This window comes from Colletes latitarsis, chromosome 13 (assembly GCF_051014445.1).
Source record: "Colletes latitarsis isolate SP2378_abdomen chromosome 13, iyColLati1, whole genome shotgun sequence".
In the NCBI taxonomy this organism is placed as follows: Eukaryota; Metazoa; Arthropoda; class Insecta; order Hymenoptera; family Colletidae; genus Colletes; species Colletes latitarsis.
This window is the reverse complement of record NC_135146.1, coordinates 14,598,405-14,615,655: the sequence shown is the minus strand read 5'-3', so window position 1 is coordinate 14,615,655 and position 17,251 is coordinate 14,598,405. Positions and strand designations below refer to the sequence as shown.

At 31.1% G+C, this 17,251-nt stretch overlaps 6 protein-coding genes across 11 annotated transcripts; 3 read left to right on the top strand and 3 right to left on the bottom strand.

The window, feature by feature from the left end:
* Positions 1 to 42: 42 nt before the first annotated feature.
* Mfs9 (major facilitator superfamily transporter 9) lies at positions 43 to 4,689 on the top strand. The gene is made up of 11 exons (XM_076780451.1): positions 43 to 570; positions 691 to 788; positions 1,664 to 1,722; positions 2,005 to 2,188; positions 2,344 to 2,577; positions 2,680 to 2,985; positions 3,045 to 3,168; positions 3,239 to 3,372; positions 3,446 to 3,588; positions 4,095 to 4,215; positions 4,331 to 4,689. Exons 2-11 carry the CDS (start codon positions 714 to 716, stop codon positions 4,508 to 4,510), a joined length of 1,560 nt encoding a protein of 519 aa, XP_076636566.1. The 5' UTR covers positions 43 to 570; positions 691 to 713; the 3' UTR covers positions 4,511 to 4,689.
* A 331-nt stretch (positions 4,690 to 5,020) lies between these two features.
* Polr2m (RNA polymerase II subunit M) lies at positions 5,021 to 6,730 on the bottom strand. 3 transcript variants are annotated; one of them, XM_076780453.1, is made up of 5 exons: positions 6,592 to 6,730; positions 6,181 to 6,359; positions 5,853 to 6,108; positions 5,407 to 5,772; positions 5,021 to 5,326 (listed from the first exon to the last, which is right to left on the bottom strand). In XM_076780453.1, exons 2-5 carry the CDS (start codon positions 6,330 to 6,332, stop codon positions 5,105 to 5,107), a joined length of 996 nt encoding a protein of 331 aa, XP_076636568.1. In that variant the 5' UTR covers positions 6,333 to 6,359; positions 6,592 to 6,730; the 3' UTR covers positions 5,021 to 5,104. The 3 variants fall into 3 exon arrangements, with proteins under 3 accessions (XP_076636568.1, XP_076636569.1, XP_076636567.1); XM_076780454.1 differs by having other exon boundaries at positions 6,507 to 6,607; XM_076780452.1 differs by having other exon boundaries at positions 6,487 to 6,606.
* A 466-nt stretch (positions 6,731 to 7,196) lies between these two features.
* On the top strand, positions 7,197 to 9,146 carry LOC143349584 (centromere protein L). Its single transcript, XM_076780929.1, has 5 exons — positions 7,197 to 7,329; positions 7,829 to 8,037; positions 8,235 to 8,626; positions 8,759 to 8,933; positions 9,019 to 9,146. The coding sequence occupies exons 1-5, from the start codon at positions 7,197 to 7,199 to the stop codon at positions 9,124 to 9,126; spliced, it is 1,017 nt and encodes a 338-aa protein (XP_076637044.1). The 3' UTR covers positions 9,127 to 9,146.
* Snup (snurportin-1) lies at positions 8,935 to 11,201 on the bottom strand. 2 transcript variants are annotated; one of them, XM_076780388.1, is made up of 6 exons: positions 11,047 to 11,201; positions 10,616 to 10,801; positions 10,277 to 10,532; positions 10,009 to 10,197; positions 9,543 to 9,914; positions 8,935 to 9,469 (listed from the first exon to the last, which is right to left on the bottom strand). In XM_076780388.1, exons 2-6 carry the CDS (start codon positions 10,786 to 10,788, stop codon positions 9,443 to 9,445), a joined length of 1,017 nt encoding a protein of 338 aa, XP_076636503.1. In that variant the 5' UTR covers positions 10,789 to 10,801; positions 11,047 to 11,201; the 3' UTR covers positions 8,935 to 9,442. The 2 variants fall into 2 exon arrangements, with proteins under 2 accessions (XP_076636503.1, XP_076636502.1); XM_076780387.1 differs by having other exon boundaries at positions 10,904 to 11,197.
* A 495-nt stretch (positions 11,202 to 11,696) lies between these two features.
* Hook (hook microtubule tethering protein) lies at positions 11,697 to 14,078 on the top strand. 2 transcript variants are annotated; one of them, XM_076780603.1, is made up of 2 exons: positions 11,697 to 11,844; positions 11,946 to 14,078. In XM_076780603.1, the coding sequence occupies exon 2, from the start codon at positions 11,952 to 11,954 to the stop codon at positions 14,061 to 14,063; it is 2,112 nt and encodes a 703-aa protein (XP_076636718.1). In that variant the 5' UTR covers positions 11,697 to 11,844; positions 11,946 to 11,951; the 3' UTR covers positions 14,064 to 14,078. The 2 variants fall into 2 exon arrangements, with proteins under 2 accessions (XP_076636718.1, XP_076636717.1); XM_076780602.1 differs by having other exon boundaries at positions 11,709 to 11,844; positions 11,934 to 14,078.
* A 995-nt stretch (positions 14,079 to 15,073) lies between these two features.
* On the bottom strand, positions 15,074 to 16,981 carry Dhdds (Dehydrodolichyl diphosphate synthase subunit). Of its 2 annotated transcripts, XM_076780605.1 has the most exons (6): positions 16,677 to 16,981; positions 16,308 to 16,496; positions 16,046 to 16,207; positions 15,812 to 15,960; positions 15,547 to 15,731; positions 15,074 to 15,483 (listed from the first exon to the last, which is right to left on the bottom strand). In XM_076780605.1, the coding sequence occupies exons 2-6, from the start codon at positions 16,466 to 16,468 to the stop codon at positions 15,262 to 15,264; spliced, it is 879 nt and encodes a 292-aa protein (XP_076636720.1). In that variant the 5' UTR covers positions 16,469 to 16,496; positions 16,677 to 16,981; the 3' UTR covers positions 15,074 to 15,261. The 2 variants fall into 2 exon arrangements, with proteins under 2 accessions (XP_076636720.1, XP_076636719.1); XM_076780604.1 differs by having other exon boundaries at positions 16,308 to 16,981.
* Positions 16,982 to 17,251: the final 270 nt, after the last annotated feature.

Here is a 17,251-nt window from a genome sequence, read left to right as displayed (position 1 = left end):
GGAAATGAAAGTAGCACGGTGGCTTTATGGACGATCAATAATCTCCAAGTACTCGGCTGAAAGCGTAGTTCTATCTTTTCCATCGTGAGAATCGTTTCGGTCTCGACCGCGAATGTACTTTGTTGGCATGATTGCTTTTCAAATCTTTTACCGTGTCGTGGCGTATTCGTTAAAAATTACGTGACAAATATAGTGAAATTGTTAACAGCGAATGGGAATAACTCGAATTTGGATTAAAAATAAAATTCAACAAAATTGCAACCGTATCGATTATCAACGTAAACGAAGATTTTTAAAACTAGAGTACCAAATTTTTGGAATTTTAATTTTTTACACCCGTGGATTAGAAAGTCGCGAAATATATTATTTTATAAATCGTGCCTCGACCCGTGATTATTTATAAATCGCAATAAATATTCCTTTGCTGAACAACGACGAACCAGAAGGAGCTCGAATACAATAGTGAGAACAGTACTTGATATGTTATAAACATCGAAAAGGAAAATTTACAGCTTTTCGACTGCTCTGGTCGTTATAATTTATGAACAGGATTGCGGTTGGAGGAAGTAGGTACGTACGAATGCATTCTTATCGTCTGTGTACCGGTCGGTCTTAAACGTCAAACGTAAACTGTATATCTTGGTAGCGCGAGCCGCACGTGTGTAACACAACTGTTGCTTTGCGTAACAGGTGTCGCGATACCTACAGCGAAAATGTCGCGCGAGTATGTCAGAAAAATTCCCATGGATACGAGTGTGCTTGAAAAATTGATTGTGCATTCTGATGAGGTACAGACAGACCAAGGGAATGCAACCATTGCTTCTATCGTACAAATTAATCCAAACGACATCTTTCATCACCGTATTGAAATACGTAAACGAAGCGGACTGTAACTGCTGCAATATGGTCTGCGTTGTCCTTTCTGCAAAAGAAAGGGAAAATGGTTTCAAATTTTAAATTTTCAATTTTTCTAATATGTAAAATAAAAATAAATATAATTTATCTAATATCTAAAAATATGTCGCTAGATTTCGAATACTATAATATTGCCACGTTTATAAATATAGCGTTGTTCTCTGCGACTGCGTTGTCTGTTTCAAGTACAGGACTTTCTCCTTTCATGGCATAATTAGGTCACTACCATTGCATGTGTAACGTCTATGTAATCCTTGCTCCGATATTTAGAATTAGATTTATTGCTGCCATTATAAATTATCTACTCGACTAAACGGTTTTCTTTTTACATTAACAAATCGAATATTATTTATTTATTATTGTTATGAACTATGCATTCTTTAAATTTGGTATGTATTATGTTTATTCATAATACGATATAAAAGAATTACGCATGCAGTATTCGACGGGAAAATGAATTGGTAATTATATTAAGAACCAGCTTTCTAAACATTCTTCTTGGAAAGATAAAAGCTTTTCATATTCTAAAATCTTTCATAATTAATTAAAATGCTTATTTATGATTATATTTCAATTTACTTCGATCGAATGTACTTTTTTTCATTGTTCATCGTTACAAATTGCAAATAAAGTGTACTAAGGTCGATTTTCTCGCAATAAATCCGTAGAAAATTGCGTCGTTCACAGTTTCTTTGGCCTTCGCGAACCAGATTTCTTTGAACTGCATTTGAAACCAGTAACCTTTCAGGAAACGATGGAGAGAAAGAAATCCTCGGGCGAGTCAACCAAGGATACCGAATACGAAACGTAAATGTTGCATGTTTACCATCCATATATAAAATAACAACATAAAATTAAATTGAATGAAAAAAAATCATTTTTTTCGTTTTTAGTATATTCCGCAGTCTTTGCCATGTTTCTAATAAATGAAAATGAAAAGAGACTTACATTTTATATTAATCGAATATTTCTATTCTTCGCGCTATAATTTCAATAAACATCAAGCGTTAAAAATTATTATTTTTTTCCCTCGATTAGTAGATACCGTAGTTTCTCATAGTTCGAAATGTAATGCTGAAAATATTCCAGCGTCAAATACAAAGATGAGCTTCTATCATCCTGGATGTTCTGGAAAAAAAGAAGATACATAGTCGCAATATTGGCGTTTCTGGGATTCTTCACATCTTACATTCTACGTGTCAATTTAAGCGTTGCAATTGTTGCAATGACCGCGAACGTTGAAAAACTCGATGAACATGGAAATATTTATTATGTAAGTATTATAATATTGGTATTCTATAATAAATCGTAAGTCAAGAATATTTGAAAAATTAATATACACAGTTCGATGCGTTATCGTTTTCTATCGAACGAAAATTATATTTCAAACACATCGATTTTTAAATGCATTTAGAGCGTTACTTGCAGGAAAGAGAATTTAACTGGGATTCGAAGACGCAAGGATTGGTTTTGAGTTCCTTTTTCTACGGATACATAAGCACACAACTGCTTGGAGGATGGCTTGGAGCTCGTATTGGCGGAAAAAGGGTGTTCGGTCTTGGAATTGCAGCTACAGCCTTATTCACAATTATCACACCGCCTCTAGCTAAAATAAGCGTCTCCATTTTAATATTTTTACGAATAATTGAAGGAATTTGCGAGGTAAATGATGTTAAAATTTTAACTGATTTATAATTGTTTCTCTATACCGGACACCCTGTTCAATTATAAATAATGACTCACGAGCCATTAATTCAAATTCAGGGCGTGACATATCCTTGTATACACGCAATATGGGCACAATGGGCTCCTCCGTTGGAAAGGTCGAAATTAGCAACCCTTGCATTCTCCGGAAGTTTCCTTGGTACAGTATTTGCCATGCCCGTTGCTGGCTTGATGGCTGAACACCTTGGTTGGTCCTCCATATTTTACGTTTTCGGAACAATGGGCCTCGTGTGGTTCTTTTCCTGGTGGATAATTGTAAAGGACAAACCGGAGGACGATCCGTACATTTCCGAAGCTGAGCTTGAATATATTAAATGCAGCCTTGGAAAGACAAAGGAGGAGGAAGTAAGTTTTTTTTTAAACACTTAAATAAAATATTCTTATGGACAAATTCTGTTCTGCAGAAAGTTAGTCATCCATGGAAAGCTATGATGACGTCCCCACCAGTCTGGGCTATTATTGCAGCCCACTTTAGTGAGAACTGGGGATTTTACACTATGCTCACTCAACTACCGACATTCATGAACGGTCAGTGATATTACATATTCAACGAGTATCTTCGACAGCCATGAGTTCCATTTAACTAATTTATTTTCAGATGTACTCGACTTCAAGTTGGATAAAACTGGGTATTTATCCGCCCTACCGTATCTGGCTATGACTCTCGTCGTGCAATTTTCTGGGCACTTAGCAGATTATTTAAGAACAAAGAAAATTTTAACGACTACACAGGTTTGTTGCTATTTATAACAATTTCTACGGATATCTTCCTCATTTTGTTAATACATTTTTATCTTTGCTGTAGGTGCGAAAGTTATTTAATTGTGGAGCATTTGTATTCCAAACGATATTTATGACCTGTGCAGGCTTCATCTTCTCCGAGGGAGGAGTGATTATTTGTATTACTATAGCAGTTGGCCTTGGTGGCTTTGCTTGGTCCGGTTTCGGGTAAGTTTTTTCGTATTCCAAATATACATATGTGGCGTTACCTTCCATGCTCACCATTAGAAGGATCGCGCTCTTACACTCCTATACACTCCTCGAACGACTTCTCAGTATCCCAGTCGTCTAAGGCAGGGCCTGCTAGAAAGCCTTACTAAGATGAGTCCACTAGCAGGCCCGGACGAAACGCACCCCCTACTTTCCTTTCCTGCCCTCCTACGATTCTCACGAGTTCCTAACCGCCCAGCAAGCAGCGCCACACATATACCTAAAACAAATACAAATATAATAAGAACAAAGAAATTATTGACGTGTTTGTACATTGTCAGAATAATTAATTTATATAAGAATAAGAAATCATGAATTCTAATATTACATGAGATTTTAAGGCTTTCGTGGACTGAATTTATACTTGGGTTCATGGGCTCCGGATAGACGCAGTATCCATCCGGAAGCCATAAACTCGAGTAATTATAACATAGAGATATCAACTTATATATCGTATTTTTTAGAGTTAATCATTTAGATATTGCTCCTAAACATGCAAGTGTACTTATGGGAATAGGGAATACTATTGCCACTTTGCCTGGCATTGTTAGTCCAATTATCACTGGATATATTGTTCAGAATAAGGTAAGTTTATACTATAATGCGTGTACATATTTTTAGTTAAACTTTAAAGTTACAAAAAAAGATTAAAAATATATGATACTATACAAAGCAATTAATAAAGAGTATATAATTACAGAGTCCTGGAGAATGGCGCGTCGTCTTTATAATTGCTGGTGTAGTTTATTTACTAGGAGCTGTAATATATGGTTTATATGCATCTGGTGAAAAACAAAGTTGGGCAGACGAAGATCAGAAAACAGAGCAAGACACAAAACGATCTTATGACAATCCCGCAATGGAAATAGATAATTTATAACAAAAAGATTGAATTTTCTAACATTTGAACATTTATTCTAACAAGTACATATAATTTTCAATATGTACTTGGTTTATGCATAATTAGAGTAAATTGTGAATAATATATTTATACAAGACGTTTGTTATTTACACTTGTAATAAGTATACTTACATTAAATACAATACAATTTTAAACTATTTCAAATGTTTTTATGATGCATACCTTTCACTGTCAGTTAAACATTGAATATGGTGCCACCTTTTCGGATATCACGTTCTTGAAATGACATCATTTCCTGAAAACCGCCAAACCTTGTGCCATCTCCTCGGATATCATATGCTCCTGATATAAAATCTCAAAATTGGTCGTAAATGTTAATTTAAATAAAAAGTTTTCTTAGAGATAGTACCGCCATCGTACGGCAAAACGTCCAAGTTTGTCGAGAAATAGACCAACGTATATTCACCTGGTACTTCATAGCCATAACAAATTCTTCTTCTACTGAACTCCCTTTCATATTGCCATAACTTTAACTTTTAATAACGAAATTTTATTTAAAATAATGAATTACAAATATACTTACATAATATATCTATTATAAAATAGATTAAATTAATTTTCTATACTATCTACTGTGAAAACAACCGTTCCTCTTTTATCGTTATCTTCTTCATCATGAACTTCATTTTCTTCTTCATCTTCGGAACCAGAAGATGAACTAGAGTCTTTTCCGTCCCGTATATGGTAGTTATCTATAGTCTTGAGTGGAGGACCAACACTATGTACACCAAGTTGTTCAGCCAATCTTTCTGCTGCATGTTTGGCTTGAATTTGCTAATAAATAATATTGCAGCTCTCACCATACATATCTTGAACATAAGAATATAAAGTACAGAATTATTAGAATTAATTACCTGAAGTTTTTCAACATGTTCCTTCTGTAGCTTCAGAGATTCGTTTAAGTTTATAATCTTTACTGCACTATGAACTATTAGTGGAGGTGTAGCTGCTGTAACTTCCCAGTTCTTAGGTTGCTTCCTTCGTTTTTCTTTTTCAGGATCATGTACATTCGATTTGGTCGTTTTATATGGTTTAAATGGTTCCTTTCTCTGATCTTTTGTCTTCTGCGTATTCTCTACTTTGTTAACAATATATTGTACATGTTCCTCTGTAGATTCTGCTTTAAAAGATTCTATTTCTGCTACATCTTCTAATTTGATTAAATTTTCCTCCGGTGGTAGATGTATAATTTTCTTCTTATGAACACCAGAACCTGTAGGCTAATGGTAGCAAATATACCAATAAATTCAGAAATAAATTCTATCAGATAGAAAGTAATTTTCATTAATATGAAACTGACTTGTGCCAATATTTTCAAAGGATCTTCTTCATCACCACTATCAAGTTCAATAATTTTTATTGTACTTTTTGTTCCACTATAATTGCCAGTCCATTCTAGTTCATTCATAGCATCTTTACCCTCGGATGCTAGATTTAGTCTTGATAAAAGATTAGCTGCATTTTCAACTTCATCTTTATGCTCAAGTTCTTTCACTATTCTATCTCTAAAATATTTTATCTTCTCTCCTTTATCCGGTAATTTTGATACAAATATTCTAAAAGAAAATTAAAAATCACGCATTATGAACAATTCATATGATGGAACATGTATTTTAAGTCTTACCTACTTATTAGCAAGAATCTTATTCTGCCTTTCTAACAGTTCTTCTAATTCAAATTTTTGCTTTTTTCCTAAATCGTCTATAAATCCTTGATTTTGGTTTTTAGGTGGATGTGGCAGCTCGCCTGGAATTTTGTTAACCACTCTCTTTTGATACATTTGTTTTTGTTCTGCATATATGAACTTCTGAAATATAAAATTTATAGTATTTTAAAAGAAATCTGCAATGTTAAGTATTAAGATATAATATATTGTACAAAGATTTAAGGTTAAGAGATATTTCACGAAACTAGTTTGTAAATATAATATTTACAGAGTTAAACAATTTCATACATAAAAATATCTTTTACATATTTCGTGTAACACAATACTGTATATTTCAACATATATTAGATAGTACACATTATTTTATACGCACATTGAAATCACGCGAAATATAATTTATCGTAGAAATCACGTGAAATTTAATTTGTAACGACGTTTGTTTAGCGGACAGATGTTTTCATGACTGTTTGGTGACAGTGTGTAAGTCCCTAGCCTGTTTTCTGTATATAAACGCTCTACGTTGAACATAAAGTCACTGAGTCAGTCACTGACTGTCTCGCGAGGACCAGAACGAGGAAGTACCTAGAGACGAATCCCCTAATGCATCTTGGCATCTATCTCGACGGTTGGCATTGGCGCCATCTGTGGGAGTAACTAGGGAGTTACTTTTTGCTCCCTATAATCCAATTCACGCGATAACGTACCAATATAAATGCAACAAAAGGCTCTAAACACGTTCCGACGTGCGATTGGTAAAATGGACAACATCATTACATTTGACCAATCAGAAGCCTAACACTTCTAGTACCTTTCATTGCAATATGGCAAGTTTTTTTTTTGCATCGACTTTACAATCATAGTATAAAGTTTACTATGTGCTCGGTCTGAAGTTGCATTAAATTTCAAACATTTTTGAATTAGTAAACAATACAAAAGTTCAAATGAAACATTTATATTAGACTTGTATTATATCATAAAATGGAAAACTCTGTGCAAAATACTAATCGTACGATTAACACAACTAGAACGTCTCAAACAAGAGAAAGACAACGGTTTACTTTAAGTTCTAATTATGTACCTGATGCAGAGGATCCTGATGACACTTTAGAAGGTAACTTTAGATATGTTATTATATTATACAGACTGTTTTAAAAACAGGTAACTAGATTTTAAAAGCGTTCCTACTCTCCATAAGGATGGAAAAAGTTATATGAATACAAGTGTGGAATATAAAGGCTCCATTTATGATAGAGTTTGGTAAAAATGAAGAAATTATTGGAAATGATTTCTTTCTACAGCAATGTGTGCCTTGCACGAACGTTTCTTTGTCATAAACAGAAAATATTTATAATTGAGAAGTGAAATATTGTTTGTTCTTCTAACTGTTTTCATCCTTACAAGTAAGAATATAATTTGTCTTAAAAATGTTTTTAAGTTTTTAATACTCAGTTTGTTATTTAAAATACTAATATTGTTAAATAAAAATGTTTCAAGCATTTAGTCGTTAAATATCTCAACCAATATATTTTGATACTTCTCATCGATGAAATATAATATTAATATTGAATACAGTAAATTAGGGTCTAATATTAATGTTGCATACTTTATAGAACTATTATATAAAACATGGACTATTTTTGGTGTATCTACATTTTTTAATTTTCATCAAGATGAAGTACATTTAAAACAATATTCAAAACGATTAAGGGAGGAAGTTGCAATTACATTAGCACAAGAAGATGTCACGTACAATGCAAAAGTCTATGTTATGGACAATGTTGCAACAAGACCTAGTCCAATGGATCCACCGCCAATGAAGGTATTAGCATTGATTAGTAATATATGTTAAATAAAAATGGAATATTCCTAACAAACGTCCGTTATTACTTAATACTGTTTTGCAATGGTCTTATTTTATAGGTCAAATAATGGTTAAGAAAGTAGTTATAAATTTTGATACATACTTTACAAGGATAATTATTATGTATTTAATATGTAACAAGTAAACGTTTGCAGGTTGAAGTTTATGCCAAAAAGTATAGTAATGAAGAAACTGTAGAGAAATGTATTTACAATGGAATGTTCTTATCTTGGGGAACTGCTAAAAAAGAATTAACTGTCCCTAATTGTATCAGGTTACCACTCCTCTTATGTCGTGGTACAAAAAGTGGTATGAATACTGTTCACAATGTGTTAAGTCTCATGTTTGATTGTACAGTTGTTGCATTACCTGTATCAGAGGATGATTTAATATGGCTTGTTCCTATTGTAATTACTCCAACTAATGAGGAAGGGCATCTAAAACACACAGATAAAATGTGCATGGAATATAAAATGACAAAACCGTCGGATACAGATACAATAACAGTACATTTTCAGATTTCGGATTTAATAAGAATGTTAACAGTGTATGTTTACAAATATTCGCAAGTAATTAAATATTTGCTACTATTGATGCAAAAAATATTATTCAAAATATACGTTGTACAGTATATACAGTAATAATAAATTTTTTATTTTGTATGAATTTTGATTTTTAGAATAATAAAGGATCAAAGTGATGAAACAAATATTGAAATTTCCTTTGATTTGGAACATATAGAAAAATGTCGTCAAGCTTTATACGATCAAATATTACAAATTGCTGGCTTACAAATGGGGCTATGTATGTTGTGCAAAATTCATTTTTCTGCATTTACAATAATGGAAAACAAAGTAAATAAATACGTTTTTAATTTTTATAAATATGCTGCGAATGCTTTTTTTGATTTCTTGTAAAATATTCTTTTTTTATTTTCAGATGAAAATAACTAATTTCACCATTATGAATCGTGTCCTATTGTATTTGAATAAAAAAGCTCTTGATATATTTCACACTTTCAATTTTGAGATATTTAGAAATGTGTAGTCTCGTGCATAGAACTTCTGTACATACATCCATACATACAAATTTTATCAGATATAACCTAATTTAGCATGTTTTTTTTTTATATATATTTGTAACATATATGTATATTTATTTGCATGTAATGTCAATTTTTTTGAAATCTTACATATAGTATAAATATTGTTCTTACAATCGACATTCATAACTACTTTTTGTAAAAGCAAGTTATATATATATATAAAATATAGTATTATGAAAGTCTTAAATGTATTTTTATATTAATTAAAAATCACTTCTGTAAGGAGCTCGTTTGTACATGTAAAACAAAATTTTATTTTTAAGAATTCCCACTTGCTGTATCCATCTATAACACAAAAAGTAAAACATTAACTTAATCGATTAATAAAGTGGATCGTTTAAAAAATAATTGGACTTACTTGACTTTCTGACTTTTCCTTTCTCTTTTTAGCTCTACTGTTAAGAATATAATATTTAAAATCTATATATCCATCAGGTTTTTCATCAAACAAAGCTGGTACAAAAATACCAAGTACTTCAGGTAACATAAAAGGTTTTAACCAGGTTACAAGTGGAGTACGACCTTTTGTGTACTGTCCATCACGATGATAAAATAGTAATCCATCCAAAGGATGTAAATTTGAAAGATTAGCTAATGCTAAACTTATGTCAGTATCACAACTGATGTTTGGCAAAGATAGTATTGGAAATGTATTTACATATATATCTCTTTCTTGTAATTCTTTTGTTTCCTGCAATTGTGATTTTAACCAAAAAAATCTAAATTCAGTCTACAATGAAAAACATTCTTCTTAGTTTGCAATTATAACGATAGGCATAAAATTAATAGAAAATTTTGTTAAATGTAAAAGCTAGAAACCTTACATCGCAATTCATTAAAGATTGATTAGACCATGCGAGTACATCTAAAACGTAATATATCTTTTGTTGTTTCATCCAGATACAATCAATAATAGTACAACTGCTTCTGTGACCATAGGGATTACCACCTGGAAGCGCTGAATAAAATTTACCAAGCCGATTACCCTGTTTATTATATGCTTTAGTTACACCCTACAAAATAATATAGTCTAATAAAGTAGGAGCATTTTATTCCTTCCTTTGTTCGATATTATTTTTATTTTTAACATACTTTACATGCAACTACTAAAGTTCTTTTGCCTTGCGGACAAGGAACTATAATCCATTTTTCTAAAAGATCTTGAGGTACATCTAACATCCATTCAGACATCATTAATTGATTTGCATAATATTTATATCGTTTAGGTAAATAACATTTTTTTTCATTGCTATCATCAATTTCCATATCATCTTCAAATTCATCTTCTTCGGAATTAAAGGATTGCTCTAATATTCTTCGTCCGGTATTAAATGTAATATCTCTACATCTAATGAATAATGTTATTAAAATTATTATTATCATCATTTCTTATGAAATGTAATGGTAAACGTATATTAGAAATATGTATACTTTTTTTGAAACTGTAGCAAACGCTGACGTCTTATTTCTTGAGGAGTATCAATATTATCTATATCCAGGTTATAATTGTCCTTTTTGATAGGTTTTTTATAAAATATAGCACGTGAATTGCCATTTTCTCTTTCATTTATTCCTATCGAACGATCTTTTACTTCAGTTGCCATAACTGAATTTTTACTGAATTGTATATGAAAAATAAATACGTTAATAACATATTACTATATATCAAAATAAAAGAAAACAATCAATTTATATGATTAATTAAAACTGTATACAAACCTCTCCACAATATTTTCACAACAACTTAAGCGATTTATGCGCGAAACAAAGAATGTTCTTATACATTTTATTCTGTTAATGATACGTACATATCATTGTACGAAGAAGACGTATTCAAGCATAAACACTACGTTCATTCATACCTTATGACAATAGTCTCTTCGTATCAGTGTGGCCAGATCTGCCATAAGTGAACGCATCGACGTCGACATTAGTAATGACGAACTTTCTTAACGTCTAACGGAGTGGTGGGGATAGCAGGCATATACTAACGCACGAGCCACGTATACGTGAGCTCGGCACTTCGCACAACTTCGGGAAATAGATAAAGAACACTAGTGTGAGCCTTTCCTTCTTGCTCTTGTAACAGCTGAAATACGATCTCGATATCGATACTCGATATAGCTCGAAACGTAAAAATGCCTGGGCCCGCGAGATTTGAAATTGTATGCCGCTAAGACGAACTTCAGCTGTTCAAGAGCAAGAAGGAAACACTAAGGAAGTTCGTCGTTACTAATGTCGATTTCGATGCAGTCAATTATGCCAGATCTGGCCACACTGCTTCATATTTACTTTAAATTATTCAATATTACAAAAAGTGTGTTACAACTGTGTAACAATTTTGCTATGTATAGATTCTTCTGCGGTACATGATTGGTAACAATTAACTAAGAGCTGTTACCAACATGTATTTTCGAAAAAATAAGGTGCAATTTCTGTAAGTTTACAATAAAACTAACTAAAAGGGAAAGTAACACAAAGTAACTACACTTGCTCTAGTTCTACTTTATATGAAAACGACCATGAACAACTATCAGAGTGGTATTTTCGCACGATTCTTAAGCTAGTTATACCGAAAATAAATTAGAAAAGACTACTAATGAATCGAATAATAGCGATGACAAAATTTGTGTCAGTTTATATACTAAATACATTATAAAGTAAGATTTTTAAAAGAATTTACGTTTTTTGTGGAATTATTGTTTATGACAGAACACACACACCACTTTTTATGATATTATTAATACAGTTTTGATTAAAGATAACGATGGATGATCAACAATTAAACAATTTAATTAAATGGTTAGATACTTTTGATATTCAGGCACCTCACCAGTCAGTAGAGGATATAAGTGATGGAGTTGCTTTAGCAAATGTTTTGGCCCAAATTGCTCCTGAATGGTTCACAGCTGCTTGGAGGTCAAAGATTAAGACTGATGTAGGTTCAAACTGGCGGCTGAAAGTTAGCAATCTAAAGAAAATAATCGAAGCCGTAATGGAATATTACATAGAATGTTTGAATCAACAGTTATCAGGTTATATTAAGCCTGACGCAACTAAAATTGGTGAACATTGTGATAATTATGAATTACGCCGTTTATTACAATTGATTCTTGGGTGTGCAGTTAATTGTAATCAAAAGCAACAATATATAACAAGAATTATGGGTATGGAAGAAACCGTCCAACAAGCTATTATGCAAAATATTCAAGAATTAGAAAGTAATATGAACGGTCCAAGATTAAGCTTAGGTACTAGTCTTAACTTTGAGTCGTTGGATGTAGCTGATGGTACTCAGCAAAGATTATTGGCACAACTTCAATCAACTGTCGATATGAAAGAGCAATTAGCCCAAAGATGTCACGAACTTGATCAGCAGCTTTCACTTCTGCAAGAAGAAAAGGCAGCATTAGTGGCAGAAAATAAGAAACTCCAAGAAAAATTGGATGAATTTGATAATACAGAAGAATCTGGTTCTATTTTAGAATATTCTGGCCTTAGAAAAGAAGTAGAAGCTCTTAAAGATGAATTATTTAAGGTAGAAACTTCTAGAGATGATTATAGATTAAAGGTAGAACTATTAGAAAAGGAAGTATTAGAATTACAGTCCAAACAAGAAGATTTACAAAAAGCAGCGGATGAGGCTAATCATTTAAAAGATGAAATAGATGCATTAAAAGAAACCGCGGATAAAGTAGCTAAATATGAACTAACAATAGAATCCTACAAAAAGAAAATGGAGGACTTAAGTGATCTAAGACGACAATTTAAAATATTGGAAGATAAAAACTTGGAGTATTTGCAATCCAAGATAGATTATGAAGAAGAATCAAAACGAACTATAATGCTGCGCAATCATTTAGAAGTTTGTAAACAACAACTCGCGGAAGTTCATCATAAATTAGACGAACAAACTAATAAGTGCGATAAATTTGAATTTGAAGGGAAAAAAATGGAAGCAAAGTTAAGTACTTTACAAAGAGAAAGAGACAGATTAATCGTTGAAAGGGATGCTTTAAAAGAAACAAACGAGGAATTAAAATGTACGCAATTACAGGCAGCAGAAAATATGGCAAAACCTAATACCGATAGTACGGTTGCAAGTACAGAAATGATACCTCTTGAAATTAAAGAAAAGTTATTATGTTTACAACACGAAAATAAGATGTTGAAGCTTAAGCAAAAGGGAAATGATGATAAATTGCCTACAGTTCAAGCATTGTTAGAAGATTTTGAAGGAAGATTGAATGTACTTAGAGGTCAAAATCGCAAAGCTAATCAAATAATAATTGAATTAGAAAATAGATTGGAGGAAGCATTAGGAAATCAAACAAATGGAGAAAATAAAGCTGACAATACCAATTTAGAGCAGAAAATAATACAGTTAGAAGATGAATTGAAAAGAGCACAGGGAGAAAAAGAACGTTTAATTCTTCAAATTGAAGAACGAGAAAATGCGCTTCAAGCACAAAAACAAAAGGCTTTTGCTCTGCAAGAAAAGTTAACGCGTCGAGAATATGATAATGCAGCACTCGAAGAACGTTACCGAAAATACGTGGAGAAAGCAAAAAGTGTTATAAAAAGTTTGGATCCTAAACAAAATAATTCATCTCCTAACGAAGTGGCTGTTTTAAGGAATCAAATTTTAGAACAGCGGAAGATTATGGAGGATATGGAACGGTCTTTGAAAGAATCTAAATTAATTAAAGAAATGGAAGAGAAATTAATGGTGTCTGCCTACTATCGTTTAGGTTTGACTTGTCACAGAGAAGCAATAGACCGACGTCTTGCTGCCTTGAGTTCCGGTCAAGGGCAGTCTTTTTTGGCAAGACAAAGGCAACCATCAGCCAGACGTCATCTGCCTTACAATTCTAAATAATATGTAATAAATTATCCATTTACATTTATAGACTTTATTTTAATTAGAATTAAACGTAGTAGCAACAATGCGGATAAAATAATTAACCAGTTAGCTGTGACGCTCCCTTTCGAGAGCACGTACCTATATGTGTCGCGAAAATCGAGCGATGACGAGTATACTCGTCAATCACAGCTAACTGGTTAAAGACTTTATAGAATTTAACTTATTAGGACTTACGTGATTTCACACTGCAATATTAATCTTTATGCTTTGTAAAATGTATTGTACACTTTATTATTCTTTTAATTATTAACACAAAATTTATCACCAATGAATTAGCAAAATTTCTGATTGCTTTTTTACAAAGTAGATATGGAACCATAATACAGTATGCAACTCAATGTATATATTGTACATGTTTCCTATTTTTATGCTTAAAACGTAATAAATATGTATACACACGTTATATAAAAATACATAACTTTGTATGTTTCTGTTTAGTAAGAGCTAGAATAATGAAATGTAATTGCTCTTATCTCTTCTCTAAAGAACGATCTGAGTAAGAAACTGAGAAAGAGTTAGATACAGTTACATTAAATCATCAGGCACCTTCCTTGATCACACTGTGCAAGTAGTTGTAGGAAATGGGTATAACATTATTATAATATTTATTCAATAAACACAATTGCACACATACAGTAGGAGGTTTCTAAAATATTATTTTCTACGAGAAAGATTTATGAAGGAAAGACTGCTAAATATGACGTATAAAAATAAAAAAGTATTAGAAACGAGCCAAACGTTTAGTATGCTGAAACAAATCTGAAGTACGGAAAATAATATAAAAATTTGTAAACATATAAAAGGAAATAAATATACATGAAGTTTTTGTTATTTCTTTCAATATATATTTTATAAATTAGACTCGTTTTGTAAAGGAATTCATACGGCACAAAAATATGTATAATACATTTTTTTTATAAGAATATAACAAGACTTACGAATGATTCATAATGTTCATATTTGTACAAATTTTAACAGCTTTATCAAGTATAGAAAATGCAGAAAGAAATCTACTTTTTAAAACTATTTTTATATACATAATAAATGCAAAATTCTATAAAGCAACATAAATATACAATGCGGGATATTAAAATTTTTATCTAATAATAATATTATTCAAATATACTATTTTAGTACACTATGTTTAAATGTTTCATGGATATAAACTTTCAAGTGCAATTTGTCTTTTGTAATGTAATTTATCTATGTATGCCAACTGTCTACTGTTTTGTATTATAGGCTTCACATTTTGTATTTTTGTTATCTTTTGTATATCGGAATAACATCTTTGATAATAAAATATTGCATTAAGAAACTCCCATACATTAAATTCTGGCCACAGCACGTTAGTGAAATAAATGCATGTGTTCGAAATCTGAAATGTATATTAAAGAATTAATAAATGGTGTAGACAAGAAATTTTATTTTTTAAACTTACTTGCCACATAAGAAAATCACTAAATCTGACTTCGCCGGAAGTACGGATTAATAAATCCGGATTTGGTGAGTCATTAGTGTACAAGCAATTGGAAATTAGATTTTCATCTATGTCATCTAGAAGAATATCACCACATCTAACACCCTCAATTACATCCTTAATGGCATGCGTAATTTCATCTCTTGCTAAAATATAGTATAAGAAAAGAATTTACAAAATTAATTTCTCTTTATGTTAAAATACTATACTTGTTAAATACACTTACACGTGTAAGCAAATGCAATATTAAGAAATACTTTGGTGTGATCTTTAGTGAAAATCATAGCTGAAGCTATTAATTCTTGTATGTTTTGAGGTAGCAATGACAAATTACCAATTATGCGAACACATAATCCGTATTGTTTGGTTTTCTCTCTATGATAAAAATATTTATTATTTTCCATTACATTAATAAAGATTAAACAAGTTATTTTATAATCACAAATAACTTTAAACTTACTTTTCATCTAGAAGATTTCGAAATCTTTGTTCTGCAAGATTTAGAAGTCCGTTTACTTCTTCTTGTTTCCTTTTAAAATTTTCAATACTAAATGCATAAAATGTCACCTCTTGTATACCAAGATCTCTACACCATTGTAGAGTTTCCGCAAATTTGTCAAATCTAAAAATTTAAATTAATATTCAATATAAATTGTATAAAACAATACATAAACGAAATGCATGAAATGCATGTAAATATAGCGTATCTCATTAGTACATACCCTTTTGTATGCCCTTCTATTTTTTCCATTCCATTTTTACTTGCATAACGTCTATTACCATCCATTATAAATGCCACATGCTTAGGAATATGCCCAGTTCTTAAAATTTTTATAGCCAAAAGTTGAAACCAGTTCAAAGTGCTATCTCTTATCCATGACATTGTTTATAAATGTTTAAATATATAGATTCTAGAAACAGTATTTGGAACTTCTTCGAATGATTTTTACGTTTAATTTTAACTTAGTTGTTAAAATTAATGTTAAATCTTTCATATATTACTTTTTTTATCGTTTTGTATACTTTTCCACCGCACATAATATCAAGGTATAATGACACTTTTATTATAAAATATATATTATTTCACGTACATTTGTAACTGTAGAATGTTTAGTAACAATACTGACAAGAGGTAATTTGTGACACGTCACTGTCTATAAAAAAAAAACTAACTAAAATAATTATTCTACCGACACGTCGACATTTAACCTTATCAACATTTTAAATACACGTTTATCATCTTCGGGGATTGTAATACTTCGTTTCATAACATCTTTATTTATACAATTGGTATGTTATTACATTTGATTATTGTTAAATTCATTAACAATTTTTTTCAGAAATATAAAACCTTAGAAAAGTTAAGTACATACGAAGCATTACATACATACATATATATATATATATATATATATATTTCTATGCATATATATATATATGTATCGTTACACATCGATATTTTGAGTTTTATTCGAGTTACTCAACGTCCATCTTGAATGTTGGGTTATCTGAAAAATTGTATTTGTTTTTATTCTTCACGAATGTATGCATATGCGCATTTAAATATTTGTAATAATAATTTTCGAATATTTATTTTGAACAATTATAACAATCAATTTATTCCATAATAATTTCTTTGATATACCATATTTCAAAATAAATACGA

Bases quoted from the DNA above. Each gene is read 5' to 3' on its own strand.
- Mfs9 (XM_076780451.1), top strand. From the start codon at position 714: ATGTCGCGCGAGTATGTCAGAAAAATTCCCATGGATACGAGTGTGCTT. The intron at 1,723-2,004 runs GTAAATGTTGCA...AAAATATTCCAG, and splicing joins AAGGATACCGAATACGAAAC to CGTCAAATACAAAGATGAGC. The intron at 2,986-3,044 runs GTAAGTTTTTTT...TCTGTTCTGCAG, and splicing joins GAAAGACAAAGGAGGAGGAA to AAAGTTAGTCATCCATGGAA.
- Polr2m (XM_076780452.1), bottom strand. The intron at 6,109-6,180 runs GTAGGTAAGACT...ATTTTCTTTTAG, and splicing joins AATAAGATTCTTGCTAATAA to AATATTTGTATCAAAATTAC. The intron at 5,327-5,406 runs GTAATTAATTCT...ATTATTTATTAG, and splicing joins AACATGTTGAAAAACTTCAG to CAAATTCAAGCCAAACATGC.
- LOC143349584 (XM_076780929.1), top strand. From the start codon at position 7,197: ATGGAAAACTCTGTGCAAAATACTAATCGTACGATTAACACAACTAGA. The intron at 8,627-8,758 runs GTATGTTTACAA...TTTGATTTTTAG, and splicing joins TTAATAAGAATGTTAACAGT to AATAATAAAGGATCAAAGTG. The intron at 8,934-9,018 runs GTAAATAAATAC...TTTTATTTTCAG, and splicing joins TTACAATAATGGAAAACAAA to ATGAAAATAACTAATTTCAC.
- Snup (XM_076780388.1), bottom strand. From the start codon at position 10,788: ATGGCAACTGAAGTAAAAGATCGTTCGATAGGAATAAATGAAAGAGAA. The intron at 9,915-10,008 runs GTAAGGTTTCTA...TTTTCATTGTAG, and splicing joins AATCTTTAATGAATTGCGAT to ACTGAATTTAGATTTTTTTG. The intron at 9,470-9,542 runs GTAAGTCCAATT...TTTGTGTTATAG, and splicing joins AGGAAAAGTCAGAAAGTCAA to ATGGATACAGCAAGTGGGAA.
- Hook (XM_076780603.1), top strand. From the start codon at position 11,952: ATGGATGATCAACAATTAAACAATTTAATTAAATGGTTAGATACTTTT.
- Dhdds (XM_076780604.1), bottom strand. From the start codon at position 16,468: ATGTCATGGATAAGAGATAGCACTTTGAACTGGTTTCAACTTTTGGCT. The intron at 16,208-16,307 runs GTATGTACTAAT...TTAAATTTTTAG, and splicing joins ATAGAAGGGCATACAAAAGG to ATTTGACAAATTTGCGGAAA. The intron at 15,484-15,546 runs GTAAGTTTAAAA...TATACATTTCAG, and splicing joins GTGATTTTCTTATGTGGCAA to ATTTCGAACACATGCATTTA.